We start from the raw sequence: 13,016 nt of genomic DNA, 5'->3' as shown, positions 1-13,016 counted from the left end.
CATGTATGGATGTGAGAATTGGACTATAAAGAAAGCTGAGTGCTGAAGAATTGATGCTTTTGAACTGTGTTGTTGGAGAAGACTCTTGAGAGTCCCTTGGACTCCCAGGAGATCCAACCAATCAATTCTAAAGGAAATCAGTCCTGAATATTCATTGGAAGGACTGATGCTGAAACTGAAACTCCAATACTTCGGCCACCTGATGCGAAGAACCAACTCACTGGAAAAGACCCTGATGCTGGGAAAGGTTGAAGGCAGGAGGAGAAGGGGATGACAGAGGATGAGATGGTTGGATGGCATCACCGACTCAATGGACATGGTTTGGGTGGACTCCGGGAGTTGGTGATGGACACAAAGAGTCAGACACGACTGAGCAACTGAACTGAACTGAACCGAACTGAACAACAAAGCCCTGGAAGCAGAGACTCTTCTTTACCTCTATGCAAACTTAAGCATTAATAGGAGTGGTAGATATTAGCGGTATACTAATTAACGGGTTCAGTGTCATCACTTAAAAGATCTTAGGAACGAACTAGAGAGTTTCTTCATGTTAAAATGTTGAATCCCCTTTAAGGTAGTAAACATTAAATGAATTTAATTTCTCTTGCCATTGGTCAAAAGAATGAGTATTTCATTAGCTGCATTAAATATGGAAAAACCCAGCAGAATAAAATCACCCTGTTTGTATATATGGAAGGGGAGTCAGAGAGGAGGGTGTATTTTACCCTAGAAATGCCTAGAGGAATTGTTTGTTCTAGAACTAAGGAATTCCTATACCATGCATCCCAGTGAGACATACTTTGCAAAGACAAACCCCAAGATCACAGTTAAACCTAAATTAAGATCCTAAACTTGTAGGATGTGTCATTGATCTCCTCTCTAATACTCTAGGTAGTAAGAACTCAAGAAATCTTTCTTGCTCTCAAAGTTATGCAACAGAGAAGGCCTGAACAATTAACTCTGGTGTAAAGAACTCTACTTCTTTCTTCAGCCCACCTTGAACAAATGAAGACAACGGAAGTATTAATTCAGTACATCTTCCAAAGGAAAGTGCTCTAAATCCAAGGTAGTGTTAATATTTTCACTAACAGTCCAGATTGTTTTGTATACTTACAACTCTTAAGACTTTGGTTCTGCCCCACCCTAATTCTGACATCAGCAAGCATCACAGGTAGCTATTCCTTGGTATCACCAGAAATAGAGTAAAGAGGAAATTCACCAGGAGACCATTCCAGAACCCACCAAATCTAACTTTGGTTTTCAACATTGCAGTAGATTATTGAAGAGGAACATTGCTGACAGTCACCTCTAACAAAAAGAAATATAAAATGAGGTGTTCTATTTTAAGAAAACATCAGGCTGGCCCCCAAGAGACAAGCTGTTATCTGTCCTGCAGAGTGACAATGAAACATACCAAAAAATTATTTGGTATTTATCTGAAGTTCAAATTAAACTGCAGCATCTAGTTTGTGTGTGTGTGTGTGTGTGTGTGTTAATGCTAAATCTTGCCACCCTACATTCATGTTTTCTTGATAACAAGTATAAAATACACTTCCTGGTTGTAAAAGAAAATGGTTTGGTCCAATTCAAATTTGTTCTACATTTTTAAAAATTACAGTATAGTTATAACCCAACTGCTAAGGAATTATTTATAGAATTATGGGGGGGGTGTGAAATTAATGGAGGATTATTTTTTTATTAAAAACAACTACAGATAGCATCATACATGTCTCACCAGTGAACTTTCATTATTGCTCAAGTAAGTTGATATGAGCTCAGTTAAATACCCACTATGACACGTACCTCACTTAGACCCAGAGCAGTCACTACTATACTTAACAAGGCACTGGGCAGCACTGGGCATTTTTTCCTGGCAGAACATTGCACATGGTTATGAGATGGGCATACCACCTTGTTGTGTTTTGGGGCATCCAGAATCAAGGGCTTTGGAATGAAGAGATCCATCTATTTCATATATTACATAACAATGTCAAAGCGATTTTATTTCTTTAAAAAAGTGGTGCAAGGTGGATTGGGAAATGATACATTTTTGACATTATGGGAACTTCTAGAGTCCTGGACTTCTCAAAATAATTGGATGGCAATCTTCTTTATAATTTTCCTGGGAATTATTTTTGAGATCATACTCTTAAAGATTTGTATGTCCTTTCAGAAGAAGCCTGCACTTCCTTCAGAAAAGGATAAGTCAGATGTCCACAAGGTAAGAAAAAAATGCTTGATTTCCTTTTCCAAGATTTTTCAAAATAACTCAGAAGAATAACTTATAAAATTGTGTAACTTTGATATTTGGATTACTCTAACTGGGGTCGCAAAGAGTTGGACACGACTGAGCGACTGAACCAAATTGAACATTTTATTGTCTCCCTTGACAGAAAGAAGACAATGGAAGTTGCCTGACAAGCATGAAATTTGGTAAGTATCCTACAATTTTATCAGCTCAGTCCAAGTTCAGTTCAATACAATTTCATATTTTAATATAAAACTTGTTCAGTCTGAACTTCTCCCACTGATACTCTGACTTTTTTTAATTCCTATTTCTCCCTAGATCATTGGTCAGCTATTTCATCCTCAGAAGCAAGGTAAATGATACATTTTGAAATTAGATGAAATGGATTGGTTTTGTTCTATTCAAAATTACATCTGAATTACAGAAAAAAGTTTTCCCATTTGTATAGAATACAACAGCAGTCCAACATCATAATTCAGTCTACCTTTGATTTTTATTTTTTAAATTGATTTTTATTGGAGTATAGTTGCTTTATAAAGTTATGTTAGTTTCTACTGTACAGCAAAGTGAATGAGTTATATATATACACACACACATCCCCTCTTTTTGGATTTCTTTCCCCTTTAGGGCACCACTGAGCACTGAGTAGCGTTCCCTGTGCTCTACACGAGGTTCTCTTTAGTTACCTATTTTATACATAGCAGTGTATATAGGTCAGTCCCAATCTCCCAGTTCATCCCACCCCATCTTTCCCCCTTGGTATCCATACGTTTGTTCTCTACATCTGTGCCTCCATTTTGTGAGTAAGTTCATCTGTATCATTTTTCTAGATTCCACATATAAGTGATATATTCAGTATTTGTTTTTTTCTTTTTAACTCACTTCACTCTGTATGGCAGTCTCTAGGTCCATCTACATCTCTGCAAATGTCACAATTTCATTCCTTTTAATGATTAATATTCCATTGTATACATGTACCACATCTTCTTTATCCATTCCTGTGTTGATGGACATTTAGATTGCTTCCATTTTATGGCTATTGTACACAGTGCTGCAGTGAACACTGGGGTTCATGTATCTTTTTGAATTATGGTCTTCTCTGGGTATATGCCCAGGAGTGGGATTGGTGGGTCATATGGTAGTTCTGTTTTTTAACTTTGATTTTTAAATGGTTGCTCTATTCCAAACTGTATTAATGGTTTTTTATATATTGTTGAAATTATCCTTCCAGGTAGGTAGTATCATTACTGTTTTTTTAAAATTTGTTTCAGAGTATGTACAAATACATGTTTGTATGTAATGTATATATTAGGGCTTCCCTGGTGGCTCAGATGGTAATGCATCCACCTGTAATGCAGGAGACCCAGGTTTGATCCCTGGGTTGGGAATCTGGAGAAGGAAATGGCTACCCACTCCAGTATTCTTACCTGGAGAATTCCATGGACAGAGGAACCTGGTGGGTTACAGTCCAGGGTTGCAAAGAGTTAGACATGACTGAAGTGACCAAGCACGCACATAGTTGCTTTATAATGTTGTGTTAGTTTCGCTGTACAGCAGAGTGAATCAGTGTATCATACACATACATATGTCCCCTCTCCTTTGGATTTCCTTCCCATTTAGGTCACTGCAGAGCATCATTCCTGTTTTTACAGATGAGGAAAATAAAGCTTAGAGGTTAAGTGGCTTGCTTCTCTCTCTACCCCAACCTCTCTCTCCAGTACAAAGAAGTAATAATGACAAGTTATGATAATTCAACTGAAAAAATATTCATTTAGCACCTACTGTGAACCCAGCAGACCCTGAGCTAGGTTCTTCAAGAGTGCCATGAAAGGAGTTTATACAATCAGAATTCATCCCACATCCTGAGGATACATGAGTGCTAGAGATTAAATACTGACATTGCTACTCTTGGTGCTATCAACATCTTAATTGTTTTCATCAAAATCCATTCAGTAATCATTAGATATCCCTATACAATGGACCTTGTATTTTACACTGGTATTCAAATAATAAGCCCTGGAGGAGGTAGTGACCACCCACTCCAGTATTCTTTCTGGGAAAACCCCATGGACAGAGGAGCCTGGCAGGCTATGATAGGTGCTAAATAAATATTTTTCAACTGAATTATCAGAACTGGTGATTATTACTTCTTCATTTGTATTGAAGAGAGAGGTCATGGTAGGTAAACAATCCACTTAACCTTTAAGCTTTATTTTCCTCATTTGTCTGTGGGGTCACAGAGAGTTGGTCATGACTGAGTGACTGAGCATGCATGCACAAATAATAAGATAGTATCTCTTCTCAAGAAGCTTATATTCTTGGGGAGGAGACATATTCATAAAGGATGATTTTGTTTGTTTTGTTTTTGTTTTAATTGGAGACTAATTACTTTACAATATTGTAGTGGTTTCTGCCATACACTGACATGAATCAGCCATGAGTATACATCTGTTCCCCATCCTGAACCCCTCTCCCATCTCCCTCCCCATCCCATCCCTCAGGGTCATCCCAGTGCACCAGCCCTGAGCACCCTGTCTCATGCATTGAACCTGGACTGGCGATCTGTTTCACATATGATAATATACATGTTTCAATACTATTCTCTCAAGTCATCCCACCCTCGCCTTCTCCCATAGAGTCCAAAAGACTGCTCTATACATCTGTGTCTCTTTTGCTGTCTCGCATATAGGGTCATCATTACCATCTTTCTAAATTCCATATATATACATTAGTATACTGTATTGGTGTTTTTCTTTCTGACTTACTTCACTCTGTATAGTAGGCTCCAGTTTCATCCACCTCATTAGAACTGATTCAAATGTATTCTTTTTCATGGCTGAGTAATATTCCATTGTGCATATGTACTATAGCTTTCTTATCCATTCATCTGCTGATGGACATCTAAGTTGCTTCCATGTCCTGGCTATCATAAACAGTGCTGTAATGAACTTTGGGGTACACGTGTCTCTTTCAGTTCTGGTTTCCTTGGTGTGTAGGCCCAGCAGCGGGATTGCTGGGTCATATGGCAGTTCTATTTCTAGTTTTTAAAGGAATCTCCACACTGTTCTCCATAGTGGCCGTACTAGTTTGCATTCCCACCAACAGTATAAAAGGGTTCCCTTTTTTCCACACCCTCTCCAGCATTTATTGTTTGTAGACTTTTGGATAGCAGCCATTCTGACTGGTGTGAGATGGTACCTCATTGTGGTCTTGATTTACATTTCTCTGATAATGAGTGATGTTGAGCATCTTTTCATGTGTTTGTTAGCCATCTGTATGTCTTCTTTGGAGAAATGTCTATTTAGTTCTTTGGCCCATTTTTTGATTGGGTAATTTACTTTTCTGGAATTGAGCTGCAGGAGCTGCTCGTATATTTTTGAGATTAATTCTTGTCAGTTTCTTTGTTTGCTATTATTTTCTCCCATTCTGAAGGCTGTCTTTTCACCTTGCTTATAGTTTCCTTCTTTGTGCCGAAGTTTTTAAGTTTAATTAGGTCCCATTTTTTTATTTTTGCTTTATTTCCATTACTCTGGGAGGTGGGTCATAGAGGATCCTGCTATTATTTATGTCAGAGGGTGTTTTGCCTATGTTTTCCTCTAGGAGTTTCTAAGTCTTACACTTAGACCTTTGATCCATCTTGAGTTTATTTTTGTATATGGTGTTAGAAAGTATTCTAGTTTCATTCTTTTACAAGTGATTGGCCAGTTTTCCCAGCACCACTTGTTAAAGAGATTGTCTTTTCTCCATTGTACATTATTGCCTCCTTTGTCAAAGATAAGGTATCCATAGGTGTGTGGATTTATCTCTGGGCTTTCTATTTTGTTCCTTTGATCTATATTTCTGTCTTTGTGCTGGTACCGTACTGTCTTGATGACTGTAGCTTTGTAGTAGAGCCTGAAGTCAGGCAGGTTGATTCTTCCATTCCCATTCTTCTTTCTCAAGATTGCTTTGGCTATTCGAGGTTTTTTGTATTTCCATACAAATTGTGAAATTAGTTGTTCTAGTTCTGTGAAAAATACCATTGGTAGCTTGATAGGGATTGCATTGAATCTATAGATTGCTTTGGATAGTATACTCATTTTCACTATATTGATTCTTCCAATCCATGAACGTGGTATATTTCTCCATCTATTTGTGTCATCTTTGATTTCTTTCATTAATGTTTTATAGTTTTCTATATATACGTCTTTTGTTTCTTTAGGTAGATTTATTCCTAAGTATTTTATTCTTCTAGTTGCGATGGTGAATGGAATTGTTTCCTTAATTTCTCTTTCTGTTTTCTCATTGTTAGTGTATAGGAATGCAAGGGATTTCTGTGTGTTAATTTTATATCTTGCAACTTTACTATGTTCATTGATTAGCTCTAGTAATTTTCTGGTGGAGTCTTTAGGGTTTTCTATGTAGAGGATCATGTCATCTGCAAACAGTGCGAGTTTTACTTATTCTTTTCCAACCTGGATTCCTTTTATTTTTCTTCTCTGGTTGCTGTGGCTAAAACTTCCAAAACTATGTTGAATAATAGTGGTGAGAGTGGGTACCCTTGTCTTGTTCCTGACTTTACAGGAAATGCTTTCAATTTTTTACCATTGAGGATAATGTTAGCTGTGGGTTTTATTATTATAAATATAATTTATAAATTATTATTTATAATAATTTTATTATATTTATTATTTTTTTATTATATAGCTTTTATTATGTTGAAGTGTGTTCCTTCTATGCCTGCTTTCTGGAGGGTTTTTTTATCATAAATGGATGTTGAATTTTGTCAAAGACTTTCTTTGCATCTGTTGAGATAATCACATGGTTTTTATCTTTCAGTTTGTTAATGTGGTGTATTACATTGATTGATTTGTGGATATTGAAGAATCCTTGCATCCCTGGGATAAAGCCCACTTGGTCATGATGTATGATCTTTTAACAGGTTGTTGGATTCTGTTTGCTAGGATTTTGTTAAGGATTTTTGCATCTACAGTCATCAGTGATATTGGCCTGTAGTTTTCTTTTTTTGTGGCATCTTTGTCTGGTTTTGGTATTAGGGTGATGGTGGCTTCATAGAATGAGTTTGGCAGTTTACCTTCCTCTGCAATTTTCTGGAAGAGTTTGAGTAGGATAGATGTTAGCTCTTCTCCAAACTTCTGGTAGAATTCAGCTGTGAAGCCATCTGGTCCTGGGCTTTTGTTCGCTGGAAGATTTATGATTACAGTTTCGATTTCTGTGCTTGTGATGGGTCTGTTAAAATTTTTTATTTCTTCCTGGTTCAGTTTTGGAAAGTTATACTTTTCTAAGAATTTGTCCATTTCTTCTAAGTTGTCCATTTTATTGGCATATAGTTGCTGATAGTAGTCTCTTATGATCCTTTATATTTCTGTGTTGTCTGTTGTGATTTCTCCATTTTCATTTCTAATTTTGATTTGATTCTTCTCCCTTTGATTCTTGATGAGTCTGGCTAATGGTTTGTCTATTTTATTTATCTTCTCAAAGAAGATAAATAGCTTTTTTTAAACAAAGCTTTTAGCTTTGTTGATTTTTGCTATGGTCTCTTTTCTTTTGCATTTATTTCTGCCCTAATTTTTATGATTTCTTTCCTTCTATTCACCCTGGGGTTCTTCATTTCTTCCTTTTCTGGTTGCTGTAGGTGTAGAGTTAGGTTATTTATTTGACTTTTTTCTTGTTTCTTGAGGTAAGCTTGTATTGCTATGAACCTTCCCCTTAGCACTGCTTTTACTGAGTCCCATAGGTTTTGGGTTGTTGTGTTTTCATTTTCATTCGTTTCTATACATAAAAGGATGATTTCTTGCAGTATGGTAACACAATAATCGGAAATCTAGGAGAACATTTTAGGAGACACCTACACCAGCTTAGGGGGTGTTGAGAATGGCTTCATGGAGAAGCTTATACTGGAGCTGAACTTTAAAAGGTAAGTGGAAATTAGTCAGAAAAAGACACTGGTTGGGAGAATAAAGAAGGCCTTATAGGCCATGAACAGAGGCAAGGAAATAAGAAACTGCAGGGTATGTACAACAACTTATGATTATTTCAGGGTTGCTGGAATGGTGAGGATGGGCCAGGAGTCGAAAAAACAGGCAGGAGTCAGATCATAAAGGACTTTCTCTCATTGTTGTTCAGGCGCTCAGTCATGACCAACTCTGCAACCCCATAGACTATAGCACACCAGGGTTCCCTGTCCTTCACCATCTCCTGGAGTTTGCTCAAACTCATGTCCATTGAGTCAGTGATGCCATCCAACCATCTCATCCTCTGTCTTCCACTTTTCCTCCTGCCCTCAATCTGTACCAGCATCAGGGTCTTTTCCAATGACTCAGCCCTTTGATCAGGTGGCCAAAGTATTGAAGCTTCAGCATCAGTTCTTCCAATGAATATTCAGGGTTGATTTCCTTTAGGATTGACTGGTTTCATCACCTTGCTGTCAAGGGACTCTCAGGAGTCTTTTCCAACACCACAGTTTGTAAGCCTCAATTCTTTGGTGCTCAGCCTTCTTTATAGTCCAACTCTTACATCTGTATATGACTACTGGAAAGACCATAGCTTTGACTATACAAACTATGTATGCCATGTGAAAAGCTTGGAGTTTATTCTGTAGGTAGTGAGGAACCACTGAAGGTGGTTGAGCGTAGGAGTAACAGTTTTGTGTTTCAGCTGAATCACTAGTAGCTGTGTGGAGTACAAACCTGAAGATTACTTGACTTCAGTCTAATTTCTTTTGGTTGTCAGGTGTAAAGGGGCTTTATTCATGTAATGTGGTTGTTCTATTTGTATTTATTTATAAATATTTATTTGTTTTTGGGTGTGTTGGGTCTTAGTCCTCACTGTGGTGCACAGGTTTCTCTAGTTGTGGTACGTGGCCTTACTTGCCCCACAGCATGTGGGATCTTAGTTCCCCAGCCAGGGATTGAACCCATGTCCTCTGCACTGGAAGGTGGATTCTTAACCACTGGCCCACCAGGGGAGCCCCTCCCTCTGCCTTTCTTGGTGTTGGTTTTACCTTGAGGTAAATAGAAAGATTGCCACCAAGAGTTTCCAAATCAGACCAGCAGTTTCCAGAGGATTTAAGAGGCCAATTCTTTCTGTGTCTTTCTTAGGAACAAGGCAACTTTTCCCCAAAGTTGTTAAATGTCTTTGTCTTATACTGGGTTTAGTTCATACCCACTCCTTATTCAATTACTTGGAAATGAGATTACTATATTAGATTTAGCATAAACCCTTGAGGTAGAATGGATATTGAAGAGTACGCATCCATGATTATTACTCCAAGCTATAATTTTGCTTTAGTTGTAAGGACAGATGGTGGTATGCCGGGGTCCTGCCCCGGCTGATCCAGGGTATTCGAAGAAAAGACGGCATAGGCGAGGATCAGGATACAATAGCTTCAATTAGATATTAATTAAAGATATGAAGAGTAATAGAATAAGGATAGCTCAGTAGGAAAATTCAGTGGAGAAAAGAGGCTGAGTAGCTTGGTTTACGCGGGAGACCAATAAAACTTCAAGACAAGAAGTTTGCACCACTTACGTAGGCCACAGGTGTCCTTCCGTTCTCCCGAAGGAGAGGAGACACTGAGGCCTCCCCGGTCGGATCTTAGAAGCCCAGGCATAATTAGTAAGCATGATGGGTTCCACGCTTCAGATGGAGACTCAGCCAGAGTGAGAGAGAGAGAGACATGGGGAGACCAGTATTTCGAGAAACTGATCCCAATTCTTTGTTTTCCATGGTCTACTTTTATACACTGAGATGTTATGCAAAAGTCACGCGGGGTCAGCAGTCCTGACTTTTATCAAAGTCAGGTGCTTCATACAAATGTATACAGAGGTCTTAGGGGTGTTACATCATCTTCTGGCCAGGGGGGGCCTGCTGACAATTTATGACCCTCTCCTTGTGACAACAGTCAGTCAACCAGGACACTTATTTCTCCAGGGGTGATTATTCTTAAAACAGACACCACCCAAATAAAGTTACATTCCTATAGGGTGACGGTGTAGTGGGTTTTAGTTAAGGAAAGAATTTACTTAGCCTAAGGTCTAACGTGATTAATATCAAAGGTTAATACTTATTTCTTCTATATATTCATTAATGTGTGTAAGGGCAGGGGATGTGGAGACGTAGCAACAAACATTGGCTCAACAAATGAAAAACCCTTCACCAATACAATTTCTAATCAGCCCACTATACTTATAGTTTTCTAACTTCTCTAAAGAACCTGTTTTTAGAGGGTTTAAAGCATCTCGTGCCTCTCACGGTTGGGAGGCTGTGAGCAGTCACATGTGGCCGGACGAGCCTGTCAGGCAGGCTAGAGAACCTTCAGAGGAGTTTGTAGGTGAAAACACTCTTATCACGCCCAGGAATTATTATTAACTGGAGCTCTAGGTTAACTCCTTCTCCGAAAGAGGTCGTGGGGGACAGCCCCCCATAAAGTCAGAGGTGTAGGTAAGAGCACAAAGTAGTAAAGTAGGCAGGCTCTGGTTATGGGGGTAGACGCTCGAGGATTTCCAGGGGGACTCCTGAGGCTCGATCCCGCCTTTGCGTATGTCGAGCCTCCTTCCTCATGACCTTTGCCATGGGCGGAGTACCTCACTCTGGCCCCCAGCAGTGGTACCAAAGGTGACCTGATACTAAAGATGATGGGTAGGTGTATCAGTCAGGGTTCAGCAGAGAAATGCAAAAAAGAGAGAGAGAGATAAAACGAGTTTTATAGGAATTGGCTTGCATGGTTATAGAGGCTGAGAAGTCCCCTGATCTACCAAATAAAAACTGGAGACCTAAAAAAGCAAATGGTATAATTCAGCCCAAGGCAGAAGTCCTGGGGTGGCAGGGAGTTGTGCAGTGCTGGATGTTCTCAGAGCCCAAAGACCCAAGAATCAGGAGCTCTGATGTCTGAGGGCGAAGAAGATGGACATCCCAGATCAGTAAGAGTTGGGGAGTTTGCTCTTCCATCTATTTGTTCTATTTGAGCCCTCAGTGGATTGGATGATGCCAGCCAATATGCCCAGGGCATATCTTCTGTATCTTCAGGCTGCTGATTCAAATGTGAATCTCTTCCTGAAGCATCCTCACAGGTGCTCAGAAATAGTGTTTTACCAGCTCTCTGGGCATTCCTCAGCCCAGGCAAGTTGACACACAAAATTGACTACCACACTAGGTAACAAAAATGTGTATACAGCCTGTATATTAGACATTAATAGCTTCTCCTGACAGTAGAGAGAACTTGAAAAGTATTTAATGTATTTTAAACATTCACCTAATAATTCTGTGTTCTCTGTGAAAAAAGGTAAGCAATAGTTCAGTCTAAAATACTCCAAATTCTATTAATAATTAGAAGAATCCAAATCAATGAGATTTTCCTGTATAAGTAAACATGTAGAAAAACTATTTGTGTGATGGGGGTATATATTGATAATTTTATTTATTAGCTTCATGGCTCTGGACTTCCCTGGTGGCTCAGACAGTAAAGCGTCTGTCTACAATGCGGGAGACCCAGGTTCGATCCCTTGGTTGAGAAGATCCCCTGGAGAAGGAAATGGCAATCCACTCTAGGACTATTGCCTGGAAAATCCCATGGACAGAGTAGCCTGGTAGGCTACAGTCCATGGAGTCGCAAAGAGTCAGACACGACTGAGCGACTTCACTTTCACTTTCACTTTCACGGCTTTATTCATGATGATGAGTTATTTAAAACTAGGGTCATTCTTCCAGTAAAGGACAAGATAATCTGTGTTCCCTGGAAAGACAGCCACTAGAATTTCTGACTTAGCTTATATGAGTTTCAGTTTATGATTTTAGGGTACCTTACCATGACACAAACTTACCATGAAACAGACACGACTTAGCGACTGAACAATAACAACTGTGAAACAAAAGGGCATCAGAATCACCTGGAGAGCTTGTTAAAATTCAGATTTCCAGGCCCCACACCTAGGGCATCTGATTCAGGAAGTCTAGGGTGGGATCTGAGATTTTTCATTTCTGGTCATTTTGCATTTTGCATTTATGATCATTTTGCATTTTTGATCAAAGTGATGCTGATGTTGTTGGTCTGAGCATTGCTCAGTTCAGTTCAGTTCAGTCACTCATTCGTGTCCGACTCTTTGCGACCCCATGAATCGCAGCATGCCAGGCCTCCCTGTCCATCCCAACTCCCAGAGTTCACTGAGACTCACGTCCATCGAGTCAGTGATGCCATCAGCCATCTCGTCCTCTGTCGTCCCCTTCTCCTCCTGCCCCCAATCCCTCCCAGCATCAGAGTCTTTTCCAATGAGTCAACTCTTCGCATAAGGTGGCCAAAGTACTGGAGTTTCAGCTTTAGCATCATTGCTTCCAAAGAAATCCCAGGGCTAATCTCCTTCAGAATGGACTGGTTGGATCTCCTTGCAGTCCAAGGGACTCGAAAGAGTCTTCTCCAACACCACAGTTCAAAAGCATCAATTCTTCGGCGCTCAGCCTTCTTCACAGTCCAACTCTCACATCCATACATGACCACAGGAAAAACCATAGCCTTGACTAGACGAACCTTTGTTGGTAAAGTAATGTCTCTGCTTTTGAATATGCTATCTAGGTTGGTCATAACTTTCCTTCCAAGGAGTAAGCGTCTTTTAATTTCAGGGCTGCAGTCACCATCTGCAGTGATTTTGGAGCCCCAAAAAATAAAGTCTGACACTGTTTCCACTGTTTCCCCATTGCTAGACCAAGCCTAATCATTTGAGGTAGAAAGGATGCTGGAAGGTCCACTTCCATGACCATTTGCTGCTGCTCTTTA

The 13,016-nt window shown here is 39.5% G+C and overlaps 1 protein-coding gene across 1 annotated transcript in view; it reads left to right on the top strand.

Moving 5' to 3' along the window:
• The first annotated feature begins 1,522 nt into the window (after positions 1-1,522).
• The window catches only part of CCDC168 (coiled-coil domain containing 168), a 37,735-nt gene continuing 26,241 nt past the window's right edge, over positions 1,523-13,016 (top strand). The window contains exons 1-3 of the mRNA XM_027557931.1: positions 1,523-2,221; positions 2,394-2,433; positions 2,567-2,600. Coding sequence (XP_027413732.1) covers positions 1,952-2,221; positions 2,394-2,433; positions 2,567-2,600 — 344 coding nt within the window. The 5' untranslated portion in view covers positions 1,523-1,951. The remainder of the gene's footprint in view (positions 2,222-2,393; positions 2,434-2,566; positions 2,601-13,016) is intronic.

Source organism: Bos indicus x Bos taurus, chromosome 12 (genome assembly GCF_003369695.1).
Source record: "Bos indicus x Bos taurus breed Angus x Brahman F1 hybrid chromosome 12, Bos_hybrid_MaternalHap_v2.0, whole genome shotgun sequence".
NCBI lineage: Eukaryota > Metazoa > Chordata > Mammalia > Artiodactyla > Bovidae > Bos > Bos indicus x Bos taurus.
This window is presented reverse-complemented; position numbering and strand designations above follow the sequence as displayed.